The sequence below is a fragment of the Bidens hawaiensis genome, unplaced genomic scaffold (genome assembly GCF_021521415.1).
Source record: "Bidens hawaiensis isolate Kalapana, Puna unplaced genomic scaffold, B.hawaiensis_p1.1 tig00010474_1, whole genome shotgun sequence".
NCBI classification, from domain to species: domain Eukaryota; kingdom Viridiplantae; phylum Streptophyta; class Magnoliopsida; order Asterales; family Asteraceae; genus Bidens; species Bidens hawaiensis.
The window spans coordinates 166764-180899 of record NW_027491801.1 but is presented as its reverse complement, the minus strand read 5'-3'; the positions used below and the strand labels follow the sequence as shown (position 1 = coordinate 180899).

The 14136-nt window shown below is 37.0% G+C and overlaps 3 protein-coding genes and 1 pseudogene across 4 annotated transcripts; 1 reads left to right on the top strand and 3 right to left on the bottom strand.

Annotated features, from left to right (window-relative positions):
- Positions 1-1067: 1067 nt before the first annotated feature.
- On the bottom strand, positions 1068-2153 carry LOC143535475 (uncharacterized). Its single transcript, XM_077029712.1, has one exon. The coding sequence runs from the start codon at positions 2151-2153 to the stop codon at positions 1068-1070; it is 1086 nt and encodes a 361-aa protein (XP_076885827.1).
- A 429-nt stretch (positions 2154-2582) lies between these two features.
- On the bottom strand, positions 2583-3691 carry LOC143535485 (uncharacterized). Its single transcript, XM_077029719.1, has 2 exons — positions 3045-3691; positions 2583-2667 (listed from the first exon to the last, which is right to left on the bottom strand). Exons 1-2 carry the CDS (start codon positions 3679-3681, stop codon positions 2636-2638), a joined length of 669 nt encoding a protein of 222 aa, XP_076885834.1. The 5' UTR covers positions 3682-3691; the 3' UTR covers positions 2583-2635.
- Positions 3692-6459: 2768 nt separating this feature from the next.
- On the top strand, positions 6460-8241 carry LOC143535473 (protein LYK5-like). The gene is made up of 2 exons (XM_077029711.1): positions 6460-6777; positions 6871-8241. Exons 1-2 carry the CDS (start codon positions 6460-6462, stop codon positions 8218-8220), a joined length of 1668 nt encoding a protein of 555 aa, XP_076885826.1. The 3' UTR covers positions 8221-8241.
- Positions 8242-8653: 412 nt separating this feature from the next.
- Positions 8654-10387, bottom strand: LOC143535458 (cytochrome P450 Tp4149-like; annotated as a pseudogene). Its single transcript, XR_013135717.1, has 2 exons — positions 9432-10387; positions 8654-9284 (listed from the first exon to the last, which is right to left on the bottom strand). The product of XR_013135717.1 is annotated as a cytochrome P450 Tp4149-like (transcript).
- Between the last annotated feature and the right edge of the window lie 3749 nt (positions 10388-14136).

Sequence of the window (14136 nt, the reverse complement as noted above, 5' to 3'; positions counted from 1 at the left end):
AAAACAAACATATTGAATTGTATTAGGAAAAATTAATATAACTTTCAACCCTCCCCCCCCCCCCCAACACACACACACAATTCAATGACTAAACACATCATACATACCCAAGTAGTTACAAAGTTCAAAATGTTGATTTATTAATAAACCTTTTGTAAATACATCACTAGATTTTATTGCTAGAGTTTTAATTGTTCCTTTAGAAATTCTATCCCTAAGAAAAAACAAATCCAATTCAAAATGCTTTGTTCTTTCATGAAAAACAGGATTGGCTGCAATAGGTATTGCAGCCAAATGGTCACAAAACAGATTAACGGGAAGACTAACCTTGATTTGCAGTTCAGACAAAAGATTGATTAGCCAAATTACTTCTGATGTTGCAGCACACATTGCTCGATATTCTGACTCAGCAGAAGACCTTGAAATAGTTAACTGCTTTTTGCTTTTCCATGCAACTAAACAACTTCCTAAAAACACACAATATCCAGTAACAGATTTTCTTGTCTCCAAACATTTTGCCTAATCCGAGTCTGAATAGGCAGTTAAATCAAAAGATTCACTTTTAGTAAACAAAACTCCTTTACCTAAAGTACCTTTTAAATACCTCAAAACTCTTAATGCAATTCTTAAATGAGAATTATGCATAAGCCAACTAATTCTTGACTTTACAAACATGGAATGATCACATTGACTATGTACAAATCCTAATTCAAATAGGACATTTACCAATTTTTCATTCCACATCCTAGGAGCTTGTTTCAAGCCATATAACGATTTATTTAGTTTGCAAACTCTAGTTTCTCCTTTGGAGAAATAACCTTCAGGTAATGACATATACACATCCTCGTATAAATCACCATACAAGAATGCATTATTAATATCAAGTTGAAAAATAGACCAATCATTTTTAACAGCGATAGACAATACACATCTAATTGTTACCATTTTAACTACAGGAGAAAATGTTTCAAAAAAGTTAACATCTTCTTTTTGGTTAAAACCTTTAGCTACTTAACTAGCTTTAGGTCTTTCAACTTCTCCATTGGATTTATATTTATTTTAAAGACCTATTTGCACCCAATAGGAAACTCAACTAAGTCCCACGTATTATTTCTATTTAAAGCCTCAATCTCGTTATTCATGGCTGCAACCCAGTTTGAATCAATTGCAGCCCCTGAATACGTCTTTGGCTCACAACTTTTGTCTAACACAGAAGTGAAACACATATTTGATATAGTCAAATTAGAATAATTCACAACTTTTTCAAGACCATACCTAACCTTGCCTTCTACAACAAAATCTTTTAATGTTTTAGGAAAACTAATATTCCTAGTAGATCTTCTTAAAACTGTTGGTGTAATGTTTTCAATTTCAGATTCTATTCTCTCAGAAGCATGATCATTATTTGGATCTACATTACCTCTGCCTACATCCCCAACCCTGCTAGAATCTGACCCTATACTACTGGGCTGCTGATTTATGACATCTGCCCTGCCCTCAGTAGCACTAGAACCATTTCTAGACTGCTGAGACCGATGGGTAGAGGTTTTTTGTCCATTTGGATCAGCAGTAAACTCATCATTGGGAGTGTCATGATCATTAGAATGTTTAGTTTCAGGTTGATCAAACAAATCAAAAAAATTTAAGTTGTTAACATCTAAGTTGACAGTGTCAACTTCTTTTAAAACATTGTTGTCAACAAAAGGAAATATCGATTCATAAAATTTCACATCTCTAGAAAAAATAATTTGTTTTGTATCTAAACTCCATAACTTGTATCCTTTATTTTGATTCGAATATCCAAGAAAAACACATTTTTTAGCATGACTTGAAAATTTATTTATATTATTTAAAATTGTACTAAAATACAGACAACCAAACATTCGTAAATGACTCAAGACAGGTTTAAACCCATACACCAACTCATAAGGAGATCTACCATTTAGAATAGAAGATGGAGCCTTGCTAATCAAATAAGCAGCAGTTAGAACACATTCCGACCAAAACCTAAGAGGAATCCCTCCCTGAAAAAGTAAAGCCCTAGCAACGTTTAATAAGTATCTATGCTTCCTTTCAACAATACCATTTTGTTGAGGAGTATAGACACATGTGGTTTGATGAACAGTATCTTTTTCAAGACAATACAAGTTCATTTGGTTCTTTACAAATTCTGTTTCATTATCACTTCTCAAAGTTTTTACAATTTTATTAAATTGAGTTTTAATCATCATTATAAGATTTTTTATATTATCAAAAACTTCATCTTTATATTTCATAAGATAGACACACAGCCCTTGTATAATAATCTACAATGGTAAGAAAGTATCTATAACCCTCTTTGCTTGGAATCCTATAGGGACCCCAAACATCAAGGTGTAGCAACTCACCTAATTCCTTTGACTTATGATCACTTAAGGGAAATGGTTCCCTGTGATGTTTTGCTTTATGACAAACATCACCCGGAACAAGTGAATCTATATTTTTAATATTTAATTAGCCTTTTAAAACACCTAAGACAATATCAGATGGATGTCCTAGCCTAGAATGCCACAAATTAACAGTACTATAACTACTAAAACACACCTTGTCATTAAAATTAGAGCCAGCACACATGTATAGACCATCAATTTGATTACTAGTCACCAGGACACTCTTTGTTAGTGAATCCTGAATGTAACATTTAAATTCATCAAATGACACAATCAATTTACTATCTTTGGAAAGTTTATGAACAGACATAATATTCACATTATAAGCAGGAACAACAAAAACATCACATAAAGTAACTCTATCACTTAGTTTAATGTTTCCAATTTTAGTTACCACGGCACTAGTTCCATTAGAGTGTTTAACTCTTATATTAAGATCATTGACGTCTATTTGATTTACTAAGTTTTTGTCGGACATAACCATATGTTGGTTTTCCCCTGAGTCAACCACCCACCTAGTCATATTGTTAACATCTCTAGAACTAGCAAAAAAAAAAAAAACAACTAACTGAGGTTTACTAAAACTCATAGAACAAAACCAAGGAGACATATTACCTGACACATTACAACTTTGACGATTTTCACCAGCCTTTTCATCTGGAATACTTAGCAACCTAAGAATTTGCTTAGAAGAAAGACCACTAACAGACGGATTACTAGTAGAAGCAACATTATCAGACAAAGAATTCTTATTATTACCACTAACCCTTTTTCCTTGCCCATTTCTAGGCTTCATCCAACTAGGATAACCAATTATCTCAAAGCATTTATCAATATTATGTCCCATCTTATTACAATGGGAACATTTCACATTTTGATTTTGTACTCTAGTGGTACCCTTTTTATTATCAAAATTCTGATTAGATTTTGAAACAAATCCCACGTTTTGGGATTGACCTTTTTTATTATTATTACTAACTTGTCTATGTGACTCTTCTCTAGGGCTTACAGAGAAAGCTTCCTTAACAGTAGGAAGTTCCTTTCTAGTTAACAAGTTTGTTCTAACAGTCTGATAACTACTATCAAGACCCATCAAAAATTGCATTAGTTTAATCATAAGATTGAAATCAGTAAATTTCCTTGAAGCGTTACAAGTACAAGCAGGTAATTGAAGAATTTGATCAAGTTGTTTCCACATAGTATTCAACTTATGATAGTATTCAGACACAGGCATGTTATTTTGTGAAAACATATTAATTTTTTGATACTATGATCTGCTATGATAACACCAAAAATCTAACAAGCAACGGTTCTTTCATACAACAGAACCAAACCCTAGATCTCTCAACAACTCCTATCTATCGGTATATTATAGAGTATTTGTGTGTGAAGATATTAAACCGTAACATATCAGATTCTCTTCTTTATATATCTGAATTCTTTATCAGCTACAAGCCCATCTGCAAGCTGCTACAAGCCCAGCTCCAAGCCCACTTAATCCAAAACCAGCTCCAAGCTCATTTAATGTCCAGCACGTTGCAAGCATATTTATTTACACCTCATAAAAACAAATATATTGAATTGTATTAGGAAAAATTAATATAACTTTCAACAAGTTATTTTAGAACCTAGGTATATTCGTCAATAAGCCAGTGGATGATTGGTAAGGGAGAGACCAAGTATGTTATGCGATCGAAGTTTGAAACCTGCCTCTACCATTTATTTCGGCGGAGTATGGTGAGATATGGGAGATTAATTAGGCGAGTAAGCGGTGATCACTAACTGAACTGGTTTTATCTCACAGCACAGTCATGTCTTCGAAGTGTACACTGCAGGTCCCAAAACCGGATTCGACAACGAACGGTTTTGTTCTTGATAACGTTCGAGACGGGTGTGGTGAAATCAAACGACCAAACGAAAACAAATAAAGATATTGTAGACGAACGATCTCGTCCAGATAACTAAAGCTTCTTCAATCACTCCCTCAAGGTATTATCCACCTAATTCATTCATGAAGACGCTCTCGCTTCTTTATCCATCTCGGATCTTAAACAATATAGGTTCAGAAGAGCTTGACGAAATACCGGGAACAACGATCAAACGACAAAGCTTATTGTTTCCGTGAATGAAATTATTTAAGTAACTCACCCCTAATAAATAAGTATCCCAGATACTCGTATCCCATATTTTCAGGTTGAGAGCTTAAACAATTTAATTCCCTATTAAATCCAACTTGTTCAAAAATTATCACCTTAATAAATAAGCATCTCGGATGCTCGTAGCCCACGTTTTCAAGATCCAATTTTCGAACGCCTTAAAAATAACATATAAATAATATGCTTTCAACACGGTCCAATAATAACGAAATCAGAACAAATTTTACTTTCTTCAGTTTGGTCAACTTGAAAAATAATTATTTTTCAGCCCAAAAATATCTTGCAAATATTTGGCCCACAACAAAAATTACAAACATGTTGGGCCTGGGCAGGAAGTTCCCACATGGAATTCTCACATTCAGTATGTAGGCAAATTAAAAAGAACCCAACTTTGTCCAGATTTAATTGGCCCATGATTAATTGCAAGCCCAAAAAATAATAAAAAGTTAACCTGGTCTTTGGCCCATTCAGCCCAGCAAGGAGAAGTGAAGAATGTGACCTAGACAGTAGCCGCCATTTACATCTGAAGATCACCCACCGTAAAACCGAATTCTGGCATCTTCACATCCGCCGGCCACATACACTGGACCATCCATCCTCTATAACCATCATCACCATATCCATGGTCTCCACCACGAACCACTGCTGGAAAGCCGTTCACTGGTGACCGGCTCTCTTCGCCTGAAAAACGAGCTCCGGCTAGCCACCCTTTCATGTCTCTCCTTTCTCACTCCACCTACGGCCACAACATACCATAACCAACATACGTCATTATCCCATAGCCTACCATCAGAACATCGATAGCCGAAAAATCAACCTCCAACAACAATCAGAGATAACCGACACTCGTGTCGGAGTTTGACTTTTACGTCTCCAATCTCTGAATCGTCGCCGGAGAAGAACCGTAGGCTCGCCTGAACGGTCCTGAAACACCAGATCTACAAAGATGAACTTCTAGCACGCTTATTCCTAACTTTATTTCCAAGATATTCAAACTTTATATTCATAACTTCAACGGGTCTTCAAGAAATTAACGTCTCGGTTCGGGTAATCGCGGAAATAGAACCCGAATATCAAGAACAAAGTTGAATCATAAGATTCGACCTACTCTGATACCAATTGTAGGTCCCAAAACCGAATCCGACAACGAACGGTTTTGTTCTTGATAACGTTCGAGATGGGTGTGGTGAAATTAAACAACCGAACGAAAACAAATAAAGATATTGTAGACGAATGATCTCGTTATCGGATAAAAGAATTATAATATTAAACGAACCGACCCCACCTAAGGTAAGCTCCCCTTGGGTGGGTGAAAACACCATAGAAAACACACACTTAGATATGACAACAAATGCCCTATATATATAGCCAAATAAAAACATAATCTAGAAGCTTTCCCGTTAAACTTAAACGCGTGTCGAAGTTCTCGTCTCGTGTCCGGATTTCTCGCCCACTTTAACTATTAACTTGACTGTAAATATATAACGGGTTTCGTACCTTGATATCGCAAGTCACATTTTTGGCCTTACATACACGGGTGTTGTCCCTAGGTGAAGGTTTTTCCCTGTTCAGACGCAAGCGTTCCCGATATGATGAATTTCGCCAATAATCCATTTCTAAAGTATTCGTTGTCCATTAAAAAAACCTGGTATATACGAATGGTCTTTTATAAACAAATGTAATATGAGTTCTGAAAGTAGTTAGATGATATTAATAGTATTCAATGTTTATATGATATTGAATATTCAAAATGTTTGCTGTCGGAATGCCGGCCTAAGCAGGCCAAGACTCATTTTAAATCATTTACTCGCTTCTTTCAATCCCATTATGATTTCTTAATTCTTCTTCACGAACAAAATCTCTCTCTTGCAACAATGGGTAATCATGTCAGGTTCCTTCTAATCCTTCTATTTTCATTCATACAACCCTTGTATTCTGGACAACCATACGACCATACACCGTGCAACACAACCGCACCAACGCTCCACGGCTCCACCTACACTTGTAACTCCGACATCAACACCTACAACACGTATGTCATTTACAGACCTCAACTCAACCAACAACTTTCTGAGATTGCCAGGCTTTTTAATGTTAATGATTCCGAACTCCAACAAACAACACATCTCCAAGATCGTGAAGTTGTGGTCCCAATCATCTGCGATTGTCCAGACTGGTCTTCACGAGCCTTGGTTAACTACACAAACAATAACTTGAATTCATTCTTGGATATTGCTTGCGGAGTATACCAAGGGCTCGTAAAGCCATTTGTTCTGGAAGAGTAGAACGGAAACCTTCACGAGACTACCGTCGTTAAAGTGCCTATTAAGTGTGCATGCGTAAGCACGTCACTCGTGACAAATGGTATAACGTATCTCGTTAGTTATCCGTTGATGGAAAGTGATACGATTGATATCGTTGCTAGAAAATTCGGGGTAACACCTGAGTCAATCCTGGAAGCAAACGAGTTGGACCCACACCAAACTATTTTTGGGGGCACCACGTTGTTAGTTCCAACAACGGGTGTCCCTGTCTTGAACTTGGACTATGTGGTTGATGGTCCAAGTTCTCATGAATACACAATTCCGGTTATCGTGAATCATAGCATGGGAAACCGTTTTTCAACTTTTCTTATTGTTTTTGCAACGATTTGTCTTTGTGGTGTAATTTTGCTTCTTGTCTTTTTAAAGTGGAAATACCGTCACCAAGAGCCACAAGTCGTGGCGATAACAGGACTCGAGTTTAAACGTTTGTCACCCGATTTTCTTGTTGGCGTGTCAAAGTTAAAGCAGTCTTTAACAAGTTTTAGTCTTGATGAGGTTAAACTCGCTACACAAAACTTCTCGGAATCTTTATTGATAGGAAAATCAGTATACAAAGGTCAAATGACAGGAGGTTTCCCGGTCACGATTGAAGATATGAAATCAATTGAGTCCGCAAATCATGTAATCAGCATCTTAACGACGATCAACCATTTCAATGTTGTTAGACTTGAAGGGTGTTGTTTCCACATGAACCGGTGTTATCTAGTGTTCGAGTTTGTGAAAAATGGTAGTTTAAGAGAATGTTTACACGACGCCAAAACTCGAAAACAGTTAACATGGGCTAAACGAGTGAAGCTCGCCTTTGATATCGCAGAAGGGTTGCATTACATACATTATTGCACTAAACCAACATATGCACATCACAATATAAGTAGTGGAAACATTTTGATTACAACAGATTGGAGGGCAAAGATCTCGGGGTTTAATCTCGCAAAGCCAATAGTTTACAACGTAGTGGCCGAAGGAGATGGCGGAGATAGCGCGAAATATCTGGAATGTGGAAAGGATTCGACTAAGGTGGATGTGTATGCTTACGGGGCTGTTTTGTTGGAGCTTTTATCGGCAAAAGAGGCGGTGGTTGGTCGGAAATGGTTAGACCGTGTTGAATTTCTGGCAGATGTGGAAGTTGTTGGTGGTTCATCGGAATGTTTGGAGAAATTTAAGATGTTTATGGATGTGCATCTGGAAGGGGAGTACGCTTTAGGGGATGCGTTGTGTCTAGCACTATTGGCTAAATGTTGCATTCATGATGACCCTGAAATTAGGCCTACTATGAATGATGTTCTTAAGGCTCTTTCAAGAATTTCATGATAACTTCAAATGCATTTTGTAACTACCTCGTGTAATTAAGTTGTCTCGTTTTAATGTCATCTCAACATATACACATGTAGAAAATGTGGAATAAAAATTTTCAACTGAGATTAATTTTTTTTTTAATATTCGTTTTGAGTACTATAGCAATGATGTTCTGAGAGATCAAATTATAAGCAGTACATGGCGGACCTATGTTTTAACTTTGGGTGGGGGGGGGGGGGGGGGGCACCTAAAAAATTTTTTTTAGCGTTATTTGCATGTGAAAATCCCCATCGCCCTCATAAAATTAGTGTTAACTCCTGATGTCGCCCCCCATGAAAACAATTCATGGGTCCACCACTAATTACAAGAAACCAATAACGTTATGCTGCTAGACGATTTATTAGATTCAATATATTTACAATAATGAGAAAACATGACTAATCAAGTGATAAGTTTTAGATAGGATCCTAATCGAAATTAGGAGTTGGCACAACCAGTAAAGGGGATTTCCGATGGAGTGTAAGGCCAGTGATCTCAGTCATGTCAATTTCTTCTCCTTTCACATTCTCTGGTAATGCAAAGTCATATTTGTACACCAAATTTGCTAAAGCGAGCTCGTTAACGACTATAGCAAACTGAATTGCAGGACACCCTCTCCTTCCTGCGCCGAATGGAATATACTCAAAGTTAAGCCCTTTATAATCGATAGAACTGTTTAAAAATCTCTCTGGACAAAACCTTTCGGGCTCCTCCCACTGCAAAGGATCTCTCCCTATTGCCCAAGCATTAACAATCACTTGTGTCCCTGCTGAGATGTTGTACCCCATTAGCTTGACATCTTGTGTTGATTCTCGGGAAATGAGTAATGGAAGTGGAGTATGCAACCGCAATGCCTCTTTAACGACAGCTTGTAAGTACGCCATTTTCTCTAAATCATCCTCGGTAACTATGGGTTTTCCATGGGCTATTTCTCTGACCTCTTTCTGTAACTTTTTCATTATTCTTGGGTGCCTTATTAGTTCACTAATTGCCCACTCAATGGCTGTGGATGTGGTATCGGTTCCAGCAGCAAACAAATCCTACAAGCAATACGAAGTTCAAACATTCTCAAACTAAAAAACAGAAATTATATTTATATATAGGCTATTTGTTTTATCTAATCATATTGAGATAAAACGCAATCTAATAAATAAACACATGTTAGTAGATACGCTGTTCGAAATTACCATGATGGCAGCTTTGATGACATCTCTATTAAGCATAAACTCGGTATTGTTTTCTGCTTGAATATCTAGTAAGATGTCAACTAAATCTTGGCCTTTGTCATTTCCATTTCCACCACCCCCACCATTATTTTCTTACTTACATGTTCTTCAAGAACTCTCTCAAGAAACTCGTCAAATTCTTTCGCAACTTTCTTCGTTCTGTTCTCTAAACCGCTCAATCGGTCCACCCATGACAACCAGGGAATATAGTTTCCGATTGAAAACGAACCAAGAAGATAAGTAAACCTTACCAACAAGTCCTTAAACTTTGCCCCTTCATATGTTTTCCCTAAGGCCACCCTACAAATTACATTATTCGTAAGCGAATTCAGCAACTCACCTAAATCAACTACCGATCCACAACTTTTACCAGTTATATCGATCATAACACGGATTTCTTGTTCTCTCACTTGTCGAAATGATTGAACTCGTTTACTACTTAAAAGTTGGAGCACCGCTATGCTCCTCACCTGCCTCCAATACTCTCCATAAGGTGAAAATGCTATGTCCTTAGATCCATAAGTAAGTGTGCCGGGGATACTTAATTTGGGTCGGCTTGCGAAGATTAGATCATGGGTTTTCATGATTTGGCATGCTGTTTCAGCCGATGAGACTACAAGCACAGGCACACTGCCTAGTTGAATGAGGGTGAGTGGACCATGTTTTTGAGTTAAGGTTTTGAGAGCGCGGTGTGGGTTTGAGCCTAGTTGATGAAGGTTTCCAATAATTGGAAGCTTTCGTGGGGATGGTAATCTGCTTTTCTTAGGGTTTGAAGAAGATGAAAGCCATTTGAAAGTAATGAAGAGCGATATTACAATGAAGGCTGGAATAATTGAAGACACTGAGAGTTGCAATTGGAGAAACATTCATGTTAGAATGATAAGTGTCTAACCAATTAACATTGTGAACTCAGAAGTACGAATATGTTAGTAATTAGAGATATCTGTTGATAATGTTTGTTTTGTTGATAATATTTTGAGTGGCATACATATGACATCCAACAAAACAATATCTGGATTTTTCTAATAGACGGATTTTGTTGAGATATATTTATGTTTTGGAACATAATTAAATTTGCAACCCTTGCACCCATAGAAAATTTAATACATCCTAAATGTATGTTATGTTTTTTTTTTTTTTTGGATATTGGTTTTTTATACTTCTAACTTTCACTCATTGGATGATAACACTCCAAACTAATGATTTGTCTCCTACCACTCTCAAGTTGTAACTTGTTTTCTTCTGTCACTCCCGAATTTAACGTACCCTAACTCCGTTAAATTTTTTGTTAACGTGACATTTTTTTCTAATATGGCATGCTATGTGGAAAATACCTTCTTATAAAAAAACCTAAAAAACAAATAATATATATACATATGCATGCACACATATATATATATGCATAGACACAAACACCACCACCGTCTACAACACCACCACCACCACAAACCTTCACCACTTTCGACCTATATCACCACCTTCATCACCACAAGCAAATACCACTACAAATACCACCACCATCTGCACCACCGCATCGGCCTCCACTATCGTTGGTTTCAGCCACTGCCTTCATCACCACCGCCAACCTCCACCGCCATCACCATCACCACTAGCCTTCACCACCACCACTACCGTAAGCAGCTACATTAAAAGCCAAACGTAGACCAGCTCAATTTACTTTGCTAAAATTCAATTTTCTTGTTTATAGTTTAAATACATTAGCATAGAGCTTTTGATCGGGATAAAGAAACGAGTATAATGCATGTTTATTACCTAAAATCACTGCTCTAATGTTAACGATGGAACTCGACGGAAAAACGCAGTGGCGGCAACATTCTCATTTGAGCTTGGGATTTTGACCTCATTCATCGTTATCCAACCATCCATCACAATCTGCAACACTTACAAATTGATTCGATGATATCTGAACCATTAAATTGATTCGAACATGACCGACAATGACGAAGGCGGTGGAGGCTGCTGGTGGTGGCATGGTGAAGCGGTGAGTCTAGCGATGGTGGTGAAGGTGTCGATAGAGGCCGGAAGTGGTGGAGGTTTGTGGTGGTAGTGGTGGTGTAGACGATGATACTGGTGGTGGTTATGTACTTGTGTCTATATATATGTGTGTATATGTATGTATATATATTATTTGTTGTTTTGTTAGTTTTTTTAATAAGGTATTTTCCACATAGCAAACCACATCTACAAAAAATGCCACGTTAGCAAAAAAACCTAACGGGGTTAGGGTCCGTTAAGTTCGGAAGTGATAAAAGAAAACAATTTACAAGTTGGGAGTGGTGGGAAACAAATCGTTAGTTGGGAGTGTTATTGTCCAACGGGTGAAACTTGGGAGTATTAAAAACCAATATCCCTTTTTTCTTTAATAACCAACGAATAAAATCCGGCTACCCGAAATAACAGAATGGCAGAAAGCGACTACATACACCCGTAATCGTAGACGGTGAATGTAACATTCGTCAATTATCGGAACTGAAAACCCGACCCGTTCTAAAATTTATTATTATTATTACTGGTGGTGGTAGTGGTGGTTGTGGTGGTGGTGGTATTTTCGGATCTTCGTTATTAAATAAAATGACGAATTTTTTTTATATCATTCAATTATCGCGTCTCATTTTATTAACTTATGCCATTAACCCGTCGCTCGCATTTATGTCATCCGTATTAATCGTTTAGTTCGTTAAGACCAATTTACATTCACAAAAGAAAATTACTTTATTAGTTATTACTAGTTTGTTTTAATTTGCAGTCCATTTTAAATCAGTTTGAAACTTTAGGGCCTAGTCTTGCCATTTTCGCAAAATTCCTATTTCTTTCTTGCCATCTCTTCCTAGAGCATCGATGTTTACAGCTAGCCAGCCCCCTCTTGATTGATTGATCCTTAAATCACGTGGGTTTACTTGATTAATTGATATTCACCATTCCTAAGATGGTAGTGGCAATCTACAACGTCATTCTACGTTAATCTTGACCAAAATCGTTCAATTCATCATCAATGCGTGCTTAAAATTCGGAATCCCTAATTTATGATTTAATTCTCCACCTAACGAACTTGACTATATATTGAACCTCTGCAAATCGTGTAACATCCTAGAAAATTTTGTAATTATTTTGGACTAATAATGCTAACTTTGAAAGTTGAAAAATTAAAAAAATATTTTCAAGATAAGTAATGGAAAAAAAATGAGATTAGAAAGACACAAAGATATCTCATGATAAGAAAGTAAGAAGTTTCATTCCACATGAAAAGATGGAAGAAAATGTAATCACTTCACATGGGTATAAATAAAGAAGGAAACTTTTATCCTATATGGAAAGAAGAAAAGAATTGTAAGCTCATTATAAGGAAGAGAGTTTTCATAGTAATGTTCTTATATGGCATCCATAGTCCCAGTGGAGGGTGCGAAGCACCTGACGCGCACGGACACGGACTCGGACTCGGGCGTAATGTGGCGTTTTGATGGCGCACTTTGCACTTCGCACGGTCGTATCGCCGAATAAGGGCCGTTTTAGTATTTTTGCAAAATGAAAGTATGACCAAAAAGTGACAAGTTATCAAAGACAAGGGACTAAAAGTGAAAATCTGATTTCAGGAACCCATCGCGCTATGCAATGAGCCCAGGAGCAAGGCCATCATGCTACGCGATGGAGTTGTATGATGCATCAGACACGTGTCGCGATGGGGAGACACGTGGCTGAAGCTAGGGCTGAGTCAGCAGCCACGCGTCATTCCCCTGACATCACGCTACACGATGCCCAAGAAGAAGGGACCATCGCGTCACGCGATGGTACCCAAAATCAGCTATAAAAGGGGAGGGGTACGACACTTCCCATCACACACCAAACACCATCACTTTCACACACTTACCCTTGGTTTGCATGCCAACCTCGTAGTACGTTCCAAGCCCCGAAGTTCCGACAGTTTGAACCTCAATACCTAATAGAAAGTAGAGGTACCGCCCATACAAGCTTAAGCATACAAACTCCAAATACCCGCGTAAGGTAGGGGTTCTGCCTAAATATTATTTTATTATTATATTATATGGCTTAGACCATAGTCAGGGGTATAACCCAAACCTTGATCATAATTATGTTTACAAAAGCTTTATACATGCAAAGGTTTGAGCTAAAATAATGTTTTTTTCGTAACTAAGAAACATAAGCTTTTATATATAAGAAGATATAGTCAGAAATAGTTTCTTCATAATTAAGAAACATGACATGCAAAAGATATAGTTTTCTTCGTGATTAAGAAACGTAGATTTTATATACCAGGGTTATAGTTATTCAATGTTTCTTCTTGAAGAAGAAACCTATTAATAGATTTTTCTTCACGAAAAATAAACTCAGCACATGATTTGTAAGTAAATGAAAAGACTACGAGTCTAAATATTTTATTCAATCAAATGATCAGTCAAGGTTTAAAGCTATCAAAACCAGACTAAAGGTTTGTAACTGGATCAAGAGACGATCTGGGTATTTATACAAACCTATTTTATTACAGATCAATCATCATTCATTCACAAAGGTTTTCAAACGAGATCACCACATCATTTAGAAAAGACAATCACAATCACAAGTGAATACGTTAAACCTTTTTCAGTCAGTCATTAAGATAAACGGGTTGTTTATCTTAAACAGTCAGTCA

Excerpts from the sequence above, each read along its gene's own strand:
- LOC143535485 (XM_077029719.1), bottom strand. The coding sequence starts at position 3,681 with ATGTTTTCACAAAATAACATGCCTGTGTCTGAATACTATCATAAGTTG. Across the intron at positions 2,668-3,044 it reads TCAAAGTTGTAATGTGTCAG|GATTCACTAACAAAGAGTGT; the intron begins GTAATATGTCTC and ends TGTTACATTCAG.
- LOC143535475 (XM_077029712.1), bottom strand. The coding sequence starts at position 2,153 with ATGAACTTGTATTGTCTTGAAAAAGATACTGTTCATCAAACCACATGT.
- LOC143535473 (XM_077029711.1), top strand. The coding sequence starts at position 6,460 with ATGGGTAATCATGTCAGGTTCCTTCTAATCCTTCTATTTTCATTCATA. Across the intron at positions 6,778-6,870 it reads ACTGGTCTTCACGAGCCTTG|AACGGAAACCTTCACGAGAC; the intron begins GTTAACTACACA and ends CTGGAAGAGTAG.